The sequence below is a fragment of the Plecotus auritus genome (assembly GCF_963455305.1).
Source record: "Plecotus auritus genome assembly, chromosome: 1".
Taxonomy (NCBI): domain Eukaryota; kingdom Metazoa; phylum Chordata; class Mammalia; order Chiroptera; family Vespertilionidae; genus Plecotus; species Plecotus auritus.
This window is the reverse complement of record NC_137770.1, coordinates 212,502,456-212,525,467: the sequence shown is the minus strand read 5'-3', so window position 1 is coordinate 212,525,467 and position 23,012 is coordinate 212,502,456. Positions and strand designations below refer to the sequence as shown.

Sequence of the window (23,012 nt, the reverse complement as noted above, 5' to 3'; positions counted from 1 at the left end):
CCCGCGGGCGCGCGCGGGCGGAGGAGGGGGCGTGTCCCGCGGGCGGCAGCGGCGGCGCGGGCCGAGTGCGCGGCGCAGCCTCCTGTGCTGGAATGTGCGGCTCCCGCGAGCTTGCGGCGCAGCAGCAGAGCGAGCGCCGCCGAGGCCCCGGACCCCAGACCTCGGCGGCGGCCGGGACAGCAGGGCGAGAGCCCGCGGCCTGAGCACTCTGCAGCCCCACTCCTGGGCCTTCGCGGGCCTCGACGGCCCCAGCGCCCAACTTTTTCACCCTCCCTCTCCCCTCCCCCGAAACTCCTGCAACAAAGAAAAGTAGTCGGAGAAGGAGCGGCGACGCCAGGTCCCCAGCCCCTCCTGGCCGAGGAAGGCCGGTAAGCGCGGCGCGGGGCCGGGGGCTCGGGGCGGGTGGGGGGAGGGCCGGCCGGGCGGCTGTGGCGGCGGCGGCGCCCGCGGGAGGGGGAGGGCGCGGAAGGACGCGGAGCGAGGCGCTGTCCAGGGCTGATTTGCAGATACTGTGGCTCCGGCGGCGGCGGCCGCGCCGGACGGGGGCGGGCGGCGGGGCGGGATCGGGTTACACCGGCGCGGCCCCGGGGGCTGGGCCGGGGGCGTCCGTGGGGAGCGGCGCGGCGCCAGGACCCCCTCCCCAGTCGAGGCCGGCCTCAGCCTCCGCGCGGGCCCGGGCGCCTCTCGGAGTCGGGTCCCGAGGCCGAGGCGTGGAGCTGCCTGGGGCCCTAGTCCTGAAACTTCCTCCTCGCCCTCCCGCTGCTCTCAGGTCCCGCCGCAGCCCCTCGCTGCCCGCGGCCCACGTCCCCCTCCCTTTGCGGCCTCTCCCTTTCGCCGGAAGGCGCCGTTGAGTGCGGCTGGGCGGGTTGAGTCAGCCTGGGGCCCGGGCGGTTCCGCCAATGGGGCTGGACAGCGATTTCTGCGCTCGGGCCGTTTCACCGCCGCGGCGCTCCGCGCCCGGCCACCTCGCCTCCCGGGGTGGCAGGACTAGGGCGCGCGTCCCGCGGGGCGCCGTCGGGGAGTGAGTTCGCAAACTTCCGGGGGGCGGCCGGCGCGCGTGGGGGCCCCCTCTGGCGCTCGGGGCCGGCGCCTCGGGAGGGCGCCGCGGAGCCTCTCGGCCCTCCGCGGAGGGCTCGCCCCGGAGCCGGGAGAGGAGCTGAGACGCCGGCGACGCGGTAACTTTCCTCTTCCCAAACGCGGGTCTGAGGGCCGGAGAGGGGGCTGCCCTGGGGAAGATTCGGTCTGGCCCAACGGCGCCCCGAGTTGGTCCCCCTTGCCTTTTTTAGTGTTGGGGAGCACAGAAAAGGCTTCAGGACGAGGGTTGGGGCAGCTCCCGCGAATTGGTGTGCAAATGTGTGCAGTGAGCGGGGCGAGCCGAGAGGAAGCGAGAGCGCCCGAGTTTGCAAAGAGCTGCTTTGTGTTTGGTATTTTGAGAAAATGGCCGAATGCCTATTTCAGCCAGGAATGCCGCCGCCGAGGCAGGCGCTGGTGGCAGCAGCACATAGGAATCCGTGCAACACGTTGGGGTTTGGAGCTCAGCTTGGACGGTCTTCCTGACAAACGTTGAAATTTCGTTAGGGATGGTAGTTAGGGTTTGGGGGACTATTAGAAAAGTCGATGTTTGGGTAAATACCGAGTAGCCCGGACTTATAAGCCTTGGGACAGCTTTTGCTCTCGGTTTGTTTTCTGTGATGGCATTTGAGTCCCAACTTTTGCGGGTACGTATAACTCAACCCGGTTTGCGTTCATACACTTCGGTGAAACGGATTACTTTTTTTTTTTTTTTTTTTTGTATTTTGGGTTAAACTTTTTTAGTTCTTGCCACTTATTTTTGATTTGTCTAATTTGCAAGAGAACACCTACTTTGAGAATAGTACCTTTGGAATGGAACCTGGTTAAGACGATTTAAAAAGCCCTACATGTTTTCAAGAAGGTGATCTTGTAATGGCTTCCACTAGGCAAGTAGGCCAAGTCAAACACAATGCAAGAAAGTTGCTGATTGTCGAGTTGAATTGTATGATTATTTTAGTAGGTGGTTTGAAAGATTATTTTCATTTGTGAAGTTTTGAGTACACCAAACTTACTTTTTCGCAGGAAAAAAGGTCCGTAATTTTTTTCCCCCTCAAACAGGTCAAATCAGCAAAAAATAAGAAACAAAGTGGTACTTTTTCACAGTAGTTTACTCCTCTGGAGTTAGTTGAGGTAATGTAAATTTCAGTTCAGTTGACCAATTTATTACAGGCTTCTACTTTCTAGCCATGTTTGCCTGGCTTTTGGATTTCTCGAACCTTTTCTGATTCAGACCAGTAAATGTTGAAGGGGGGTTTGGGGGGCTAGCTGTTTACTATTCACATATTGAATTTTAAAAGTAATTTTAATTAACATTAAAAATGAAAGCTTCCGTTTTGTTTGTTTTTTGCACTAGAAAAATTAAAAGTGCTTTGCCAGTGGTAGACCTACTTGGTGGACCTAATTATGTCACAAATTTGATAAAGTTTTTCGGAGGGGTAATAGACAATTTTTTTTCGGTTTTGCAGTAAAGAATTTGAAATTACAAAAAGATTTTAAAGGCTTCTTTTTAGTAGTTAATGAAGCTCATTGAGTTTAGAGATTATATTGGAAATGTATTTTTTAAAAGATATGAAGAATTATGGTAATGTTTTGGTTTTAGACCAGTAAAAGTTGTATTTAAACTGGTGCTTTTGTGTTTTGTTTTGAATTCAGAATACAGTTATTATGGCCACCCAGGTAATGGGGCAGTCTTCTGGAGGAGGAGGGCTGTTCAACGGCAGTGGCAACATTGGCATGGCCTTGCCTAACGATATGTATGACTTGCATGACCTCTCCAAAGCTGAATTGGCTGCTCCTCAGCTCATCATGTTGGCAAATGTGGCCTTAACTGGGGAAGTCAATGGCAGCTGCTGTGATTACCTAGTTGGCGAAGAAAGGCAGATGGCAGAATTGATGCCTGTTGGGGATAACAACTTTTCAGATAGTGATGGAGAAGGACTTGAGGAGTCTCCTGAAATAAAAGGTGAACCCAATGGCCTGGAAAACATGGAACTGGAAAGTTTGGAACTCAGTGTTGCAGAACCACAGCCTGTGTTTGAGGTATCAGCTGCCCCAGAAATTTACAGCTCAAATAAAGAGCTTCCTCCTGAGACACCTGGAGCAGAAGACAAATGCAAGACCTTGAAGACCAAACCCTTTCGTTGTAAGCCATGCCAATATGAAGCAGAATCTGAAGAACAGTTTGTGCACCACATCAGAGTTCATAGTGCCAAGAAGTTTTTTGTGGAAGAAAGTGCAGAGAAGCAAGCAAAAGCCAGGGAATCTGGCTCTTCCACTGCTGAAGAGGGAGATTTCTCCAAAGGCCCCATTCGCTGTGACCGCTGTGGCTACAATACCAATCGATATGATCACTATACTGCTCACTTGAAACACCATACTAGAGCTGGTGATAATGAGCGAGTCTACAAGTGCATCATTTGCACATATACCACAGTAAGCGAATATCACTGGAGAAAACACTTAAGAAACCATTTTCCAAGGAAAGTATACACATGTGGAAAATGCAACTATTTTTCAGACAGAAAAAACAATTATGTTCAGCATGTTCGAACTCATACAGGTAAGAGGACCTTTGTAGTCCATAACTTCAACTCACCTCTGATAGTTAATTGAGTGGGTAGTTAATAATGCTAAAAAAAGGGGGGGGGGGGCAGTGGGACTAGGTTCAAACCCTGATTCGATTATTTGCTATCTTTGTGACCTTTGAACATGTTATTTATTCTCTGTGCCTCAGTTTCTTCATGGAGGTAACTATACTATAGAATTAAGGGATCTAGTGAGGAACAAAAATCAAGTACTGTTATATGGAAGAATATTCAAGAGAAATCTTATCAATGTTCTTTCTAAAATACATACTCTAACAACTTGTGATAGACCATTTAGCCAGATTAGACTACTGTTTTTGTTAGATGTATTTAGTTGGCAGTGAATACATCTAGATGCATACAGTAGTTTCCCAAAGGAATTTAGGACTTTGATAAAAAAGAAAAAAACTAACCCTTGCATAACCACATTTAACAGAGCCTCAAACTATTTAAAACATTTGACTTGGGATATTGAGCTCCTAAATGGAACAACTTGTCCCCAAAACACAGAAATGTGAGTTTTTAAAGCATTGGTTTCATTATCACTCAAATTATTTTCCTAAGAAAGCAACCACATGTGGAAAATGCAACTATTTTTCAAACAAAAAATAATGTTCAACATATTTTAACTCCTACAGGTAAGAGGACCTTTCTAATTTATAAGTAAGTGCCTTCTTTCAAAAAAAGTGGGACAATCTTAAAAATATGAACAATTGCAAATATCTCAAAAGTAAAGAGAATGCTACACTGCACCAACATATACCCATCATCTACACCCAACAATTAGGAATATCTTGTCACATTTTGCAATTCATTTAAAAAAAATAACAGCTTTATTGAGATATACTCTACTACCACACAATTCATCCATTTAAAGTTACGGTTCAGTGGTTTTAATATATTCACAGTGCTGGAGAGAATTATGCTAGGTGAAATAAGCCAGTCAGAGAAAGGCAAGTACCATATCATTTCACTTAATATGTGGAATCTAATGGACAAAATAGAAAACAGACACCACGGTAAATTACCAGAGGGGAAGGATAGTGGGGGATGGGTAGAAGAAGGTATGTGGGGCTTTCCCTGAATGGTGACCCGTTCCTAAAAGCTGCCGAACTTTCTTTAAGAAGTGTGGCAAGCATCAGTCCCACAAAGTAACAGTACAAGAAGGGCAAGGATTCTCTGAATGCGCAGGGAAAGCGACAAGGAAGTAGAGTGGCTATGGTGGGCAAACTAAGCCAATTTTCCAAAAAAAGGCTAAAACTACAAAGAAGATTGTGCTGAGGTTTGAATGTGTGGAGCCCAACTGCAGATCTCAGAATGCTGGCTGTTAAGAGATGCAAGCATTTTGAACTGGGAGGAGAAAAGAAGAGAAAGGGTCAAGTGATCCAGTTCTAAGCTTCATATTTTGTTTTATTATATGACAATAAAATCTTGATATGTTCACTTCAAAAAAAAAAAAAGAAGGTATGGGGATAAATGGTGATGAAAGGAGACTTGACATAGGGTGGTGAACATAATACATTTATACAGTTGATGTATTAAACCTGGAACCTATATAATTTTATTAGCCAATGTCACCCCAATAAATTCAGTTAAAAATATATATTCACAGTGTTGTGCAGCCATCACCACTATCAATTTTAGGACATCTTCACCCAAAAAGAAACTTTCAGTAGTTACTTCCCATTTCTCCTCAGTACCTGTTAATTGTTGGCTTTTAATTTTACTTTAAAATTTTTGTAATTAGGAATCTCACGTTTTTCAAATAAATGTTTGTAACTATAGGTAGTTATTTTTTAAAAAACATTTTTATTGATTTCATAGAGGAAGGGAGAGGGAAACGTTAGTGAGAATCATTGATTGGCTGCCTCCTGCACGCCCCCTACTGGGGATTGAGCCTGTAAGTCGGCTTGTGCCCTGACAGGAAGTGAACCCTGACTTACTGGTTCATAAGTTGATGCTCAGCCATTGTGGCCAGGCTGGTAGGTATTTTAATTTACATTACATTTTCCTGGTAAGGGTTGTTACTTTTGAGGTCTGATTACTGGTCTGAACAATCTAGTACTGTGCTCTTGGATCACAAGTGAAAAGGGACTATTGGGATGCTGTTTGGTTGTAGGAGTTGTCTCTGTAGAACTGAATCCCACAGGTAAAAGTGGGACACTGGGGAGGTAAATTGATATTGCATTGTGTGAGTGGTAGATTTTAAACTTGGAGGTGAAATGCCGTTGAAGGAAAGAAGTCTGCAGCAAGATTTCTAAGCCCCAGCAGATGGCTTCTGCATTTAAAGTTTTAAAATCTGGTCAAGTAGCCCAGCCGGTGTGGCTCAGTGGTTGAGCATTGACCTATGAACCAGGAGGCCATGGTTCGATTCCCAGTCAAGGCACATACCTGGGTTGCTGGCTCCATCTGGGGTGGGGGTGGGGGGAAGTGTGTGGAAAGGATGTGCAGGAGGCAGCCGATCAATGATTCTCTCTCATCATTGATCTTTCTATCTCCCTCTCCCTTCCTCTCTGAAATCAATAAAAATACATTAAAAAAATCTAGTCAAGTAAAAGAATTTGTAGTCCTTTGGAATTTGTTGTAACCTATAAATGAATGTCTCTATGCCAAAGCATTTTATTTCAAAACTGAAGAAGTTCAGACATTACAAAAATACTATAACTGAAGTGCGTGACTTTCATGTGTACACCTTGATGAAGTTTTATAAATATATATACTCATAACCACCATGCAAGTCAACAGAGAATGTTACCAGCACCCCAGTGCCTTTGTCTTATTAAATTGGAGGGGGGACAGTTTCAGTTTGATAACTTCAGAACTGTTGGGTCACTGAACTGATTAAGAGAGTCCCCCAAAGCTAAAACTGTTTTCTTTTTTATTACTTTTTATTGAGTTTATTGGGATGACACTGGTTAAAAAAAATTTTAAATGTTTTCAACAATAATCTAAGTTGTTGATTTAAGAACATTTTTAGAAGAAAAAAAATGAAGACAGTTGGAAAAATTTTAACATTTTCTCCACATGAATTTGAGGTTGATATTTTTACAATAAGATTATACTTTACATAGCTAACGCTGGTTGTGTGGATTTCACATTTTATTGTTAAACCGATTTGGTCTTTGTTTTCTAAAAAGATTTTTCCATCCTATTATCTTGTGATTTTTATTTTATTTATTTAACTTTTTGGGAAAATTTTTATTTGAGCCCAAACTGATGACAATTACTAGGAAGCAAGACCTCCAGTGCTTCCTACCTTGTGATTTAAAAAAAAAACACCCATAATTTGGTGGTATATAAATGGAAGGATAATTTGATAATGTAAATTCTGAGAGTATCTCTGCTGTTAAATGCATGGCTCTAAAAATTGTATTTATGAAAAATTAAATTAATCTAGTGCTGAACAGTAGAGATAAGAAATGACAGCAGAATCACTTCTCATTTTTCATTAGGTAGCTGACAGTAGCCTAGTTTTCAGAGTCGGTGGGTTTCTTCTTTTTATTGAGTAATCAATGCTAGGTACTTTATTCTTTTCTATGCTAATCTTCAGAACTATCCATTAATGAAACAGGTTTGCCAGACATTAGCCTTTGATTACTCACTGAGAGGAAACTTCTGGTTTAAAAAAGCTTGAAGTGCTGGGCCCAAGGTCAGATACAAGAGATTTGAAATCCGAATCTCTATAGGTAATTAGTATGGTAGGGGCTGAGGATTGTTTTCATTAGAGTCTTAAATAAAAAGATTTTTAATTTTGTGGCTTAGATATTTAACCAGTTCACAAATTGTACTTTATTTTTTATTTTATATTGATAGTTTTTTTGAGAGAGAGAGAGAGAAAGAGAGAGAGAGAGAGAGATTTGTTTCACCAATCTATGCATTCATTGTGCCCTGACCGGGATCAAACCAGCAACCTTGATATATCTGGACGACACTATAACCAACTGAGCTACCTGGTCAGGGTCACAAATTCTACTTTAAAAGATGACATTTTTGCCTGTATGTTTGATTGAAAAATCACTGTTTTGTAGATTGTACCTATAGTGTAGAATTGCACAGATAGAATCTATTTTGTTATAAAGAATTTAAAAGTAAATTATCCTTTATTGATTCTTCATGTTAACCTATACTAGTATTTAATTTTTATTTCATTAACTTTTAGAATAACAGCTTGATAGAATTTACATACCATACAATTCACTATGGATAGGCCGGTTCTGAATATTTCATATATAAGGTGTCCTCAAAAAATGTATACGCAATGAATAATTATAAAGGCATTGTTTATTTAAATATATATTTCATTTTCAAAATTGAGCTATCAACTGTTAAAGTGTGTATACATTTTTTGGGGACACCCTGTATATGGAATCATTCCATATGTGGTCCTGTGTGACTGACTACCTTTTCCCCCTTAGTACAATGCTTTCAAAGTTCATTCATGTTGTATGTACAATACTTATTTTCCTTTAATTGCCATGTAATTTCTTATGGGTACACAACATTTTTTTTTTAATTTTAATTCTTTATTTAAAGTATTACATATGTCTCCTTGGGTGCACAACATTTTGTTTATCCATCAATTAATGGGTGTTTGGATTGTTTCCATTTTCTGGCTATTATTAAAGATACTACTATGAACATTCTTGAACAAGTTTTTGTGTGGATGGAAGTTAATTGTTTTTTTTTTTAAATTTATCTATCTGTATGGAATTGCTGTGCCAAATAGGTAACTATGTTTAATCATTTGAGGAAATGCCAATTATTTTCTGAAGTGGCTGCATTAATTTTCAATCCCAGTAATGTATAAGGGTTCCAATTTCTCCACATACTAGCCAATATTTTGTTAATATCTGCCATTTTGATTGTAGACACCCAAGTGGGTGTGAAGTCTTTATCTTACTTTGATTTGCATTTCCCTCATGGCTGATGATATTGTGCATCTTTCCATTTTCTTATTGGCCATTTGTGGATCTTGGATCTTCTGTAAATAACTACTTTTAATATTTTAAAATCTATCTTAAAATTATTCCAGGTAAAAGTAGTCATTCTATGCTATGAGTTATTTGCAGCTAATCTATAGCTACCAGCCAATTACAGTTGAGCAGTTACATTTACATTTCTCACTCATCACCACATTCTTCTTTATTCTCTTCCTTTCTTTTTTTTTTTTATTAAATATATTTTATTGATATTTTACAGAGAGGAAGGGAGAGGGATAGAGAGTTAGAAACATCAATGAGAGAGAAACATCGATCAGCTGCCTCCTGCACACCCCCTACTGGGGATGTGCCCGCAACCAAGGTACATGCCCTTGACTGGAATCGAACCCGGGACCCTTCAGTCCGCAGGCCGATGCTCTATCCACTGAGCCAAACCGGTTTCGGCATCTTCCTTTCTTAATTTTATTAGACACATGTGTTGCTGTATCTTACTATGTAGACAAAAAATAATAACTGATATTTATTGAGGGCTTATATGTGCCAAGACACAATGTTAGGTATACTGCATGTATTAAATTCTCACAATCCTAAGAAGTGAAGGTACTGTTGATGCAGAAACTTACTTGCTCAAGGTTGTAATTATTATTTTATGGCCAAAGACTAGATGAAACAAATTTTCAAACTTAAAAGTTTTGTGGTTGACAACCCACACTCAAAAACAGACACATTTCCTGTCTTTGTGTCTTAAATTCTTCAGTACTAAATCACTGGCCTCTCATCTTCAATTGCTCTGTCCCTATGGCTTTATGAATAAAATTGTTTTAACACTGACATTTCATAACAGCTGTATCTGCCACGGGAAATTTTTAGCTAAACACAACAAAATCCCTGCTCAAAAGCATTCTTGCTTTAAACTAACAAGTTCAAATGGTAGATTTATCCTTTTTGTTTTAAGGTTGTTTTTTTTTTTTTTTTTAATTCAGAGAAGAAGGGAGAGGGGGAGAGAGAGATAGAAACATCAATGATAAAAGAGAATCATTGATTGGTTGCCCCCTGCAGTGGGATCAAGCCCGCAACCTGGGCATATGCCCTGACTGGGAATCGAACCTTGACCTCCTGGTTCATAGGTTATGCTCAACCACTGAGCCACGCTGGCCGGGCTAGATTTATCATTTTTACAAGGATTTTAAAAAAGTTAGCCAACCCTTAGCTGTTTTGGCTCAGTGGTGGATAGAGCGTTGGCCTGTGGACTGAAAGGCCTGGGTTCGATTCCCAGTAGGGGGCATGCAGGAGGCAGCTGATCAGTGATTCTTCTCTCTCATCATTGATGTTTCTGTCTCTCCCAATCCCTTCCTCACTGAAGTCAATAAAAAAAAAAATATTTAAAAAAAAGTTAGCCAAAACAAAAAGAAAAAAAGTTACCCAAGCCATAGCATCAAAAAATTTGGGTAGATTTTCTTTAAGGATAATTCTAAATTAAAAAAAAAAAAAAATGCTCCTTGATGCCTTACCAAGATAATTTCTCAGTAGTTAACATTTAATATAGTCTGGCCAGGTAGCTTCAGTTGGTTATCCAGCCTGTTAGGGCACATAAAAGAATCAACCAATGAATGCATACATAAATGGAACAACAAATTGCTATCTCTCTTTCTCCCTTCCTCTCTCTAAAAAATCAACAAGTTTAATGTAATAATATGTACTATTTCTGTGAAAATTAAAAGTGCTGTAGAATTCAGAAAGCCAATGATAGTGTCAGCAAAGTTGAAATGATGTAGTTATGTAAATAACTTCCATTTCTATATGAAATAACTTACATTTCTAATACATTTACATAAATTGACTATGTGCCAGGAATAGGAAAATAATTTTTGTTAGAAAATACACAGTACTGGTTATTGTATATAATATTATGAGAATTATGCTTGCCTTATTTTATCATATTTAAGCACTAATTATATTTTTGCAGGGGAGCGCCCATATAAATGTGAACTATGCCCTTACTCAAGTTCTCAGAAGACTCATCTAACTAGACATATGCGTACTCATTCAGGTTGGTAAGAAATGGGAACTTTTCTATCATTTATAGTAAACTACCATTATAAGGAAGTTCTAGACCTGGAATTGGGTAATTTATGATTACATTTTTTAAATATAATTTGGAAACTAGTTAAAAATCAGTATTCTATTACTGTGGAGTTGTATTTAAAGGGGGGATTCTTAATGAGTCCATAGGTGGAACTCCTGTAAATGTAAATGTATGTGCACTTTCTGCGAGGAGGGTCCTTAATTTTCATTAGCTCTTCAATAAGTTCGGTGACACAAAAGTTGAACTGATATCGTCGACCACGACTGGTTAGTGCTTTTTGAACAACTCCTACTTTCTCACACTCCTTCTTCAACACAGTATGACACCAAATTTCATAGTGTGTGGTTGCCAGGCTCTAGGGATTCCTTCTGAGCTTCTCAGGTCTTGAAATTTGTATTTGTTCTATTTTGAAAGTTGATAGGGCTTTTCTGAGGACTGATATACAAAAGCCTACCTTTAAAGAATTATACATAATCTGAGATATTAACTTATTAGCCTATAATAGATAAAGTTCAGACAGTAACAAGTAGGAGATTCATATACTACAGTGAAAGATCAAGATCACCAACCAGAATTGGACCCCATTATCAAGCTGGCCAAGTTAAAAGTATTAGCATAGGTGTCTTGTGATTGGTCATTATTTCATTTTGGCCATGATTGACTCTTGGTGAACTGCCAGGTCTCTTTTCAGATTTAGAATATACGTATATGTACCCCTGTGGGCAAACTGTGCTAAATACAATTTTGTTGTTTACAAACGTCTGTGTAGACCAAGTATGTCAAACTCCAAGGCTAACACGGGCCAAATAAACAAGGTTTAAGTTTATGTGGGCTGCAAAAAAACAAAAGCTTCAATTTTCATAGAAACGTAGGTTTATTTTGATAGAGACATGCTGAATACAAAGGGCTGAAATAAATGAGTAATCATTAACATAAAACAATAGAACATTTTTTTAAAAATATATTTTATTGATTTTTTACAGAGAGGAAAGGAGAGGGATAGAGAGTTAGAAACATCGATGAGAGAGAAACATCAATCAGCTGCCTCCTGCACACTCCCTACTGGGGATGTGCCCGCAACTAAGGTACATGCCCTTGACCGGAATCGAACCCGGGACCCTTCAGTCCGCAGGCCGATGCTCTATCCACTGAGCCAAACTGGTTAGGGCAACAATAGAACATTTTAATAAAAATTAATTTTTTTCTTGAACGTTAACTTAACCAGATACTGAATAACTGCACAAATTAAAAAAGCGTAATGCAAATAAACCTATTTTTCTTGTTTTCCTAAAGCAAAATATTTCCTGTTGTGCACACCAAACAAGGCAGTACAAGACTAATGACGGCAATCGGCTGCTAAAATATTCGCTGCTAGTATTAGTGGAGAGAAATGGTGCACTTGCGTGTAAGGCACGTAAGGGAAATGAATGCAACACGATTATAGTAATCAGTCATTAGCGAACATTGTAGTTCGTTATTAATAATTATGTATAACAGGATATTGTAAAAGTTAAGTTACAAAATTTTTATTAAAACGTTTCTTGCATACTGTTATATTGGCTGGGCCACAAAAATATTCATTGTGGGCCATGAGTTTGACATGGTTGATGTAGACCTACTACCCTTAAGTTAACAGTTACTGTAAATCTGTGTGTCTAAATGGGTAACCACGAGCTGCATGTGATTATTGAGCTTGTGAAATGTGGTTGATTGGAATTGAGTTGTATAAAATACTGAAATTCAAACAGTATGAAGAAAAGGCAAATACTCTATTTTTAAAATACTGATTACATGTTGACATAATATTTAATATATTAGGTTAAATAGTAAATTCATTTTTACGTTTGTAATGTGACTACTAGAAAATTTAAAATTAAATATGTTGCTTGCATTTTAAAAAAATATATGTTTTTATTGATTTTAGACAGGAAGGGAGAGGGAGGGAGAGAGAGAGAGAAACATCAGTTATGAGAGAGAATCATTGATTGGCTACCTCTTGCAAGCCCCACACTGGGGATCAAGCTGCAACTAGGGCATGTGCCCTTTCTGGGAATTGAACCATAACCTCCTCGCTCATAGGTTGATACTCAACCACTGAGCCACGCTGGTTGGGCTTGCTTGCATTTTATTGTTATTGAATATAGCTGTCTTATGTCAGTGATAAGACTGATTATAGCACAGATTCTGATTTCAGTAATTATGAAGGGGTCACATAGTATGCTTGCTAGCCTTTCTTGACCCTCCATGCTTGTCGTGTTAATATATTCTTTGAGTGTGCCTTCTAGATCTCCAAAGCTATTGAGTTGGATCACTTTAACCAGAACCTGGCTATGTTACTTTTCAGTGTTTCCTGGTTTCATTTTTTGAGGGTAACTTGGATGATATCTCAAGCTTTGCTGAGGCTAGTAGACATATGTCCTGTTGGTAGACAGTATGCTCTATCTCTTAAATAAAACATTTAAGAGCTTTACATGAGTTAATTCATGTAACTATCCTATCCTATATAATAAAACCCTAATATGCAAATTGACCGAACGGCAGAACGACCAATCGCTATGACATTCACTGACCACCAAGGGGCACACGCTCAATGCAGGAGCTGCCCCCTGGTGGTCAGTGCGCTCACACAGGGGGAGCGCCGCTCAGCCAGGAGCCGGGCTCACAGCAGAGGTGGCAGGAGCCTCTCCTGCCTCTGCTGCAGGTGGACAGTAAGGAGCGAGGGGTCCCGCACTGCAAGAGCCCAGACTGCAAGAGGGATGTCTGACTGCTGGCTTAGGCCTGATCCCCCCACGGACATCCATCCCCCAAGGGGTCTTGGGCTGCGAGAGGGCACAAGCCAGGCTGAGGGACCCCTAACTTCTATTCCCATTTTACAAATGTGGAAACTAAGGCATTGAAGAAATGTGGCCATTTTTCATGTAGAATGCCCTCCTTCTGGATTTGTCCTTATTTGCTTTTTCATGGTGTCATTTAGTTTTTTCTCTGTCCCTGTGCCTTGTATTACTTATATGTCAGAAATTAAATCTAAATGCTTGATACTTCATGATTTAAAGTCATATCTGCTTGACCTGTACTATTAGAATGACAAAGTACTTGTATCTTCATTGAAATACTTTTGTCATTGTATAAGTATCTATGGTGTTTTAATAATCTTTGCCTGAATAATTTTGAGTGTGCTAACTGTTGCTTTTGGATTTTCTTTGCTACATGTGTTTTTTTTTAATTATTGTTATTTTTTAAGTTTTTTTAAAAATACTTATTTTTATTGATTTCAGAGAGGGAGAGGGAAAGAGAGATAGAAACATCAGTGATGAGAGAATCATGGATCGGCTGCCTCCTGCATACCCCCTACTGGAGATCGAGCCCGCAACCCAGGCATTATGCCCTGAGTGGGAATTGAATCTTGACTTCCTGGTTCATAGGTTTATGCTCAACCACTGAGCCACACTGGCCAGGCTTCTTTGCTGTTCTTTCTGAACTATTCTTTAAAGCAAGCAAACAAAAAACTATACCGTACTTCATTTTTTAAAAATATGTTTTTACCGATTTGAGAAGGAGAGGGAAAGGGAGATAAACATTAATTGGCTGTCTCCTGCACGCCCCCTACTGGGGAGTGAATCCAAAACCTGGGCATGTCTGGACTGGGAATCAAACCAACAATCTTTTGGTGCAAGGGACGCTCAACTGACTGAGCCACACCAACCAGGGCTGGATTATTCTTGATAAGAACATGTAAAACTTATAAAAAAATCTTTCCCCTTTTCAATTTGCCATACACCTATAAATTAATTTGGGAAGAATACAATAGGTAATCTGATACATTTATAAAGGTGAAAAACAGGTAAATACAGGGTGGGGCAAAAGTAGGTTTACAGTTGTTTTTGTGGAAAATAATCTCTATTATAAAAACCCCTTGGCCCTGACGCCATCACACCGTCATGACCAAAGACTTGGGTCACCAGGAGGCTGCATGCGCTGCTAGGTGCACGTGGGTGGGAGGGGACTTGACTCTGGATCCTGCGTCCCTCCTGGTGTGGCGGGAGTCGGTCCGGGTCCTGCCGGCGCTGTGGGTCTGGGTCTCGTATGATATCACGCACTGGGCTCTAGTCCTATTTTGCAAACAGCGGAACGACCCATCACTATGACGTGCACTGACCACTAGGAGGCAGGAGCTGCCCCCTGGTGGTCAGCGTGCTCCCACAGGGGGAGCACCACTCAGCCAGAAGCTAGGCTCGCGGTTGGTGAGCGTAGCGGCGATGGTAGGAGCCTGACTCTCCTCCAGGGCAGCGGCAGCACTAGGGAGCAGCGAGCCGAGTGGTAAGGAGTAACGAGCAGGCGGTCGGTAAGGAGCGAGAGGTCCTGGACTGCGAGAGGGTGCAGGCCGGGCTGAGGGGCCGCTGTGCTCCCCCTCCTCCCCCAGTGTATGAATTTCGTGCACCGGACCTCTAGTAAAATAATAAAATAATAAATACTGTGTTTTGTGTACTCACAACTGTAAACCTACTTTTGCCCCACCCTATATTACTAGAATTGAAAAAGGGAGTTAAGACTATTGGTACAGGGCAAGGGGTTTTATATTCAGCTATAAAACTGGATGAATAGGTTTTCTAATACAAGCAGGATTTTATTACAATAGAAGGAAAATTGGAGCAAGTAAATTATGCTGCCATCAAATTTTAAACAGATTTCTACATCTTCCCATACATTGATTGACTAATGCTTGCTATGTAAATACCCTCATTTACTAGGGTTTTCAAAATGGTGTTGTTTTCCTTATAATTATCACAGATGTTTATTCAGAGGTAGGGTTTATGTGGATAGGCAGGATATGATGACTCCTCCCTTTCCCCCAATACTAATAATTTAACCAGTTTGTTACTACAGGTAATGTATATAGGGTGCCTGGCTAACTCCCCATGCTAAGTGTTTATATGGCTAAATAATCTAAATATTAGATTAAATGTACACCTGAAACCCATATAATTTTATTAACCATCAAGTCACCCCAGTAAATTCAAATAAAATTTAAAAAAGAAAAGAATATTTTACAGATGAGGAAATGAGCCTTTAGAGAGTTTTCAATACCATGCTCAAGATCTCACAGTAAGTTACAGAATCCCATATTTGATCACCTAGATATTCTTATTCCAAAACAGTTCTTAACTATTATGCCACCTATCTTTGCCTATTCTTGTCTGTATATGTAAAATAAATGCTTGTCTCCATTGAGGTGATTCACTGGAGAGAGGACAAGATACGGCCAAGTACTATGGAGTAATGTAGTATGTTGTAGAAACCTATTTACAAATTTGTTAGTGAACTAACATGGAAAAGAGTTGTCCATTTAGCTACATGTCCAATCTGATGTACTTGGATACATATTTGTTTCTGTGATCAAGTGTTTTATCATCAGACATTTTCTAATCATGTACAGCATACCATCTACATCTACATGGTTTTACTTAATGTCTGAGTAGCTTTGCTTTATGACAATATTAAGATGTGATATGAATTTGAGAATGTTTGAGAGATGAATTTTCATAAATGTCAATTTCCGTTTTTCTACTATGCATTCCATTGGACCAGTGGGGTATGGATACCATTTGGTAATATTTACTAGTGTGTGATCTAGATGGGTATGTATTCAGGTAGAATATGTTACTCTTATGCCTTTAATTTGGGGTTGGGGTTGTTCTGGTTCTGTAATGTACCTGTGATTATTACTTTGTTTGCTTATTTTTACATACCATATCTATTTGTATGCCCCTTCAAATTTACCTAGTTTCTTTGGCCTTTTTTAAAAAAAAGACGGTGGGTAAAAATCAGGGAAAGATTTCTCACTAGGCTATATTTTTGCTTTAAAATAGCATCTTTGGCATTGGGAAAATTTGCTGAATGAAGCTTGACTCAGCTTTTGCCTTGATGGATAAAAGGGTTAAATTTAAAGGGGGGAAAAAGGCCTTTTGCTCCCAGAAGCTAACACAGTGTTTTAAAACTTGTATCAAAGGTCTGGGAGTATAGCTTAGAGTATGTTATTTCTTTGAAGTCTCAAGACTTACCTTAAAATATCTGAATTTTATGTTCCACTCCATTATACTTTTTTTAATTAAACATAAAACATTTGAAGTTATTTTCTTCGAGGGTCCTCACTATAAAATTACCATCCAGACCTGAACTTGGCCAGTAATTGTTGTGTATTAACAAATGTCTGCTCTTTAATAGTTGTTGAGAGCCCTACGTTGATGAAATTTTTTAGATGATGATGGCTGACTGTGAGATACTTAATTTCTTCGTTTAGTTTCACAATGTCAAGGGATGGAGAAAAGATACAAATAAATATGGTAAATGTGAAGTGCATGAAATAGTCTTTTCAATATATAGCTTTTGTGGGGTTTTTTGTTAAAATAATCCAATTCCTTATATTTTAATGATCTTGAATTCATTTCTTAATATGTCTTTAACGTCTCGTTTACTTTTAGGTGAGAAGCCATTTAAATGTGATCAGTGCAGTTATGTGGCCTCCAATCAACATGAAGTAACTCGCCATGCAAGACAGGTTCACAATGGGCCTAAACCTCTTAACTGCCCACACTGTGACTATAAAACAGCAGATAGAAGTAACTTCAAAAAACACGTGGAGCTACATGTTAATCCACGGCAATTCAATTGTCCTGTATGCGATTACGCAGCTTCCAAGAAGTGTAATCTGCAGTATCATTTCAAATCTAAGCATCCCACTTGTCCTAATAAAACAATGGATGTTTCAAAAGTGAAACTAAAGAAAACCAAAAAGCGAGAGGCTGACTTGCCTGATAACAATAATACCAATGAAAAAACAGAAACAGAGCAGATAAAAATAAAGGGAGATGTAGCTGGAAAGAAAAATGAGAAGTCTGTAAAAGTGGAGAAAAAAGATAATGCTTCAAAAGAGAAAAAGCCTTGTAGTAATGCTTCAATCCAGGTGACCACCAGAACTCGGAAATCAGCGATGGAAGCTAGAGAGATGGATGTGCATTCAAGAACCAATTCAGAAAAAAACTGTAAAACCAAGAAAGGCAAAAGGAAGATGGAAGCTGAAGCCCATTCCTTACAAAATCCTGTTAATGATGAGGAACCTGTGACAAAAAAGAAAAAGAAGACAGAAAGCAAACCCAAAAATAGTCAGGAAGTACCAAAGTGTGAGAACAAAGTGGAGGAGAATAAAAAACAAAATACTTGTGTGAAAAAAAGTACAAAGAAGAAAACTCTGAAAAATAAGTCAAGTAGAAAAAGCAGCAAGCCTGCTCAGAAGGAGACTGTTCAGAGGGGGCCTGCTCAGACAGAGCCGCTGCCACCCATGGAGCCTCCTCAGGTGGGGCCTGTTCAGACAGGGCCTCCTCCTCCTCCTCCTCCCATACAGCCTGCTCCGATGGAGGTTGTTCAGAAGGGGCCTGTTCAGATGGAGGAGCCTCCTGCCATGGAGCCTCCTGCCATGGAGCCGCCTCCTCTTACGGAGCCGCCTCCTCTTACGGAGCCGCCTCCTTCTCTTACAGAGCCTCCAGTTCCCAAAAAGTCTCCTCGAAAAGATAATAAAAAGGAAAAGTCTAACATGCAGAGTGAAATGGCAAGGAAGGAGCAAGTCCTTATTGAAGTTGGCTTGGTGCCTGTTAAAGAGAGCCAACTTCTAAAGGAAAGTGCAAGTGCACAGGATTTCTTACCACCATTGCCAAAGGAAAACTTAAAAGAAGAGGAATCAAAAGACCAAAAATTACTCACCGAATGTGAAGGAAGTAAAGAAGCCCCTCTTCAAAAAGTAGAAGCAGAAGAGGCAGATAAGAGTCTAGCTGTTGTCAAGGAATCTGCCAATATTTCATCCTCAGAACAAAACTTGAATATGCTAGAGGGTGAAACTTCAGATGATAAACGTCAGACTGACCCTAGGCTTTGTGAAACGGATATGGATACAGATGAGAACAAAACAGAGAATCTCCCTGGAAAAGACTCAGCAGTTGAAGAATCAGTTTCACCACTGCTTCTTCCTCTACCAACAGAAAAACAAGAAGCAGTGTCCAAAACTGCTGTAGCATCACCTCCTGTTACCATGGCAGTAAATGAGTCTCAGGAAATGGATGAAGATGAAGGTATTCATAGTCATGATGGAAGTGACCTAAGTGACAACATGTCGGAGGGTAGTGATGATTCTGGATTAAATGGGGCCCGACCAGTTCCACAAGAAGCTAGTAGGAAAAATTCAAAGGAAGCCTCTACAGTCAAGGTGGCTGAGGGAGATTTTGTTTGTATCTTCTGTGATCGTTCTTTTAGAAAAGAAAAAGATTACAGTAAGCACCTCAATCGCCATTTGGTTAATGTATACTTCCTTGAAAAAGCAGCTAAAGGGCAGGAGTAATTTAACTTTGGAAAAGGCTTCAGTTCTTAGTTTGTGAGGTCCTATTACATTTTATATACCTTTATACTAGTAGATAACCATTTAATTTTAAAATTGCTTTAATTAGTGTCCAATGTTGATTTTTAAGTGACACTCTTTTTCTTAAGACTCTCTCTACCTATTGTATACATTTTAGCAAATCCAAGGGAGTTAGTATACTAAACCAGCCAGACACCTAAATCTGTTAGCTTACACATTTAATTGAAACTAGAAGGCCAAGGTGGCATAGCATTTTATTGCTTTGTCCAGCTATAACTTGTCAGTTTCCCCCTAATGCCTGTCTTCCTATTTCAGTTTAGTTTATTCTTAGTTTCTTGTGTAGCTCTATAAAAATTGGCATGCTTAAATAGCAAATTACTTGAAGAATTTGCCTGCTTTATATACAGTTAGCACTTTAAAATTTTTTTAGAGATGAGAAGAGACATTTAAATTGAAGAAAAATTCTCCAAGCAATGGACATTGTTTCAGTCCAGGTATTTACTCCTGAGTTTTGATCAATATTTCTTATTTGTGTATTTTAATCATAAAAACAATGATTTTGGTGGTTTTTTTATTTTTTATTTTGGTGCTTTAATGGCTTAAGATATTGCACATTGTTTTTTTTTTTAACCTATGCAGTTAAATTTTTTCCTAGAAATAGCATTTGTGTTGAACAGTAACACTTTATACATATATATGCATGTTTATTTTGTCCTCTTTGGAGGGATGCTTTTAGTCTTGTTTGCAAAAGGGCAGTTTTTCTTTGGCTGCAGTTGTCTTTTTTGCAGAATATTAGTGTGTGCAAGTTGGTGAGCAAATGAAACATACAGGTTCAAGTCATTGATTTTGATTTTCACATTTTATATCTATGCCAGATCTGTATTTCCTGTAAGTTATTTATTTTAAATGGATGTAGTAAATTCACAGCTCTCAGCTTAAACTTTGCAATAAATGAACCACTAGACTATATTGATGGATTTTTCTCTCAAATACCAACCATAAGTAAAATTTATTGGCCTGTTTTAGTACACTACTACTTAAATGTACAGTGTTAAGTCATATCTTTGAGGAAAACCTTTTTTCATAGATGGTTGGTATCCTATGGCTACTCAGCTGAGTAAAGAATTATAAGTGACATTTGGAAATTATAAACCTGGAATTCAGAGACGTAACATCTTCAAATTATACAGAATATCAATTGTGAGATTCCAAAGCCATAACAATTATACAAAAAACCTAGGATGAGAAAAAGGTAGTATGAGTGCTGGTAGACCAGCCGCTACTTCCTATGAATACAATGAAAAAGGCTGGTGAACCTTAATTACAGTCCAGATTTAAAAATCACACTTTCTCAGGGATCTCCACAAACGTGAGTGGGTTTCCTGGCTGTCACTGTGACAGCCTCTTTGTACAGGTGAGGCCTCAAATGAATTGCAGCTATCTTGGTGTTCCTAATCTTTATAGGAAAAAATGTGTACTCCCAAACTTATTTTGTTTTTATAGGTTCTTTGGCCAGTTGCCAAAGAATATGAAAGAATCCAACAGGATTTTTCTTGTTGATAGTAGTTATTCATTGCAGTGAAAATAAACTATGATCCCAATAGGGAATCTTAAACAATTCTGATCTTCCATTTCCTGTTCTGAAATAACCATTTTATATTTCATCTATTTTCTTCTCTGGTGATCTCTTTGAGATGTAGGTTGCAGAGTGTGGTAGTGCAACATGAAAAAAGATTAGGAAAAGCGTTGAAGTGTGGGTGGAAAACTTGTTAAAAATCTAAGAGTGAAGTTTGAGTTAAAAGACATTTGAACTTTGAATTGACTGGGAGGCCAAAGATTCAAAGAAGATGATTCTCTCAAGACATGAGGAGTAAATTGTGTGTTAATAGTGTGTTTTGTGTGCATGAATGGAAATTTGTAAATGATGTTGAATTCTAGGTGAATTCTTGGCTCCGACAATCATTGTCAACAGAAGATCAAGCTGCAAATATTTATGTTTTAAAACTTAAATTATAAAGCTAGTTAAATCTTTCTAACAACTAGTTTTGATGTTCATGGGTACATTTTATGTAAGTTACCTTTTACATTATATATGAAAAGATTCATGTTAAGTACAGATTGGATATTGGGAATCAATTTTGGGGAGAGGTTTTTGTAGATTCTTTTGTACTAAAGAAAAACATTTGACTTCTTGGGAATTGACTTATTTTCTTATCGAGTTTTAAAGACGAGAATGCTAAACAAAAATATGAAGGAAATTAAAACCCCTTATTGTTAAATTGATCCGTGAAAACATTGTTATTAGAAATTGAGTAGGGCTTCTGAGGCCTTTCTTCCAGAAAACACGAACTTGATTGTCAGGCCTATATTAGGTTCTGAACCTTAATGCCATGTATTTGTACTTATTAAAAATTGTTTCAGTGAAAAGCATATTAATAATATGAACTTCTGGTCTAGTTGGGAGTTCTTCCATTTGAAAAATGTGATATTTGCATGAAACTGAATCTTTGTGTTTTCTCCTCCACTGGATAGAATTTAAGCTAGACTTCCCTTTTGATAAAGGAAAAAAAAGTGAACATGTTATTTGTACATTGATGTTTAGTGACTAGAGATAAACTTGAAATACTAGAATACATTATAAGCCTAATCCTAGGTAGTCTTATGAAAATGTATCTCTTAACTATCTTTTGAATCTATTTTCAATATATTTTAAGTTATATATTTTTTCCTCTTTTCAGAGCTGCTTCTTTCAGGCGCTTTTTTATTTTATTTTATTGAAGTGTAATTTACAAGGGGCAACATTTTTTTTTTTTTTTTACAAGGTTTCTTATAACTATGGCTGGATGTTTTCACTAGTCTTCCAAGAAGGGTCATTTTATTTTTTAGAGTCACTTCTAAAGTCCTGTGGTCTTTAACTTAGGGACTATTTTTTATATGACTGCTAATATTTAAACCCAAGTAGACCTCATTACATGTCACCCTATGAATGTTGACAATGGAAGGGACTACCTTGTCTGTAGTATATCAGTTCTGGACTGAAAAGCTGGGGAAGGAATATAATTTTCTTTTTTGCATAAGTCAGAAAAATAGCTAGTGTGTGGAGTTTCCTTCTTGACCTCAGCAAACTGAGCTGATAGTGTTAATTCAGATTCAGGAAATTATCTGAATCCTGGTTTGTGTAGATTTGCAGTCTACATGCAATATTAACTAAATCAAATAGCTTTTCAGTTTCACATGTATACATAGGCTTTCCCCACTCTTTTCAGCATCCATTAGTTAGTTATTGAACTTTGTAAACTGGCATTGAAACATTGCAACACTGTTTTGTTGTACCAATTTTATAAACTTACAGTGCAATATGTGTTATTTTTCAGAGACAAACCAAAGGTTAATTTCTCAAGGTTCTTGCTGCCTGCTTTAGCAGCCTTTGGAGGATCTTTTATATACATTTGTAATAGATGAAAAATAAAACATTGCAAATCTTTTTTCTTTTTTTTATGTTTAAACCATGTACCAAGTTTTTGGTCCAAATCATGTAAAATAAGTTAAACTTAAATTGCATTCTATTAACCAATATGAGTGTATTTCTGTAAGCATAGTTATGTTGAAATAAAGTTTTAAAAAGCATGTTATGCCTTTGTTTATTATTGGTACATCAGGTATCAAGAAATCCAGATTTATTGTGCTGAAATTGCAAATGTATTAATTTTCTAAATTATTTTCTCCAGACAACCCATAGTATCTAAAAAGGTCATAGCAATCTTTATTGCTTGGGGTAACAATCTAGTGGGTGGTAGTTCAAAGCATATCTTCCTGTCTCTGGTTTCTGGAAGGTGGAGGTTGGGAGAAACAGTGAGAGGACAATTCATAGAAGGTTTTATGTAGTGACTAGTATCCCAGTGCATGAATTCGTGCACATTGAAAGG

The 23,012-nt window shown here is 39.1% G+C and overlaps 1 protein-coding gene and 1 pseudogene across 3 annotated transcripts; both read left to right on the top strand.

The window, feature by feature from the left end:
• Nucleotides 1-22,713, top strand: REST (RE1 silencing transcription factor). 2 transcript variants are annotated; one of them, XM_080664850.1, is made up of 4 exons: nt 1-368; nt 2,725-3,631; nt 10,563-10,646; nt 17,162-22,713. In XM_080664850.1, the coding sequence occupies exons 2-4, from the start codon at nt 2,737-2,739 to the stop codon at nt 19,066-19,068; spliced, it is 2,886 nt and encodes a 961-aa protein (XP_080520976.1). In that variant the 5' UTR covers nt 1-368; nt 2,725-2,736; the 3' UTR covers nt 19,069-22,713. The 2 variants fall into 2 exon arrangements, with proteins under 2 accessions (XP_080520976.1, XP_080520977.1); XM_080664851.1 differs by lacking the exon at nt 1-368 and adding an exon at nt 600-1,175.
• LOC308255740 (large ribosomal subunit protein eL42-like) lies at nt 4,751-5,051 on the top strand (annotated as a pseudogene). Its single transcript has one exon. The product of its transcript is annotated as a large ribosomal subunit protein eL42-like (transcript).
• Nucleotides 22,714-23,012: the final 299 nt, after the last annotated feature.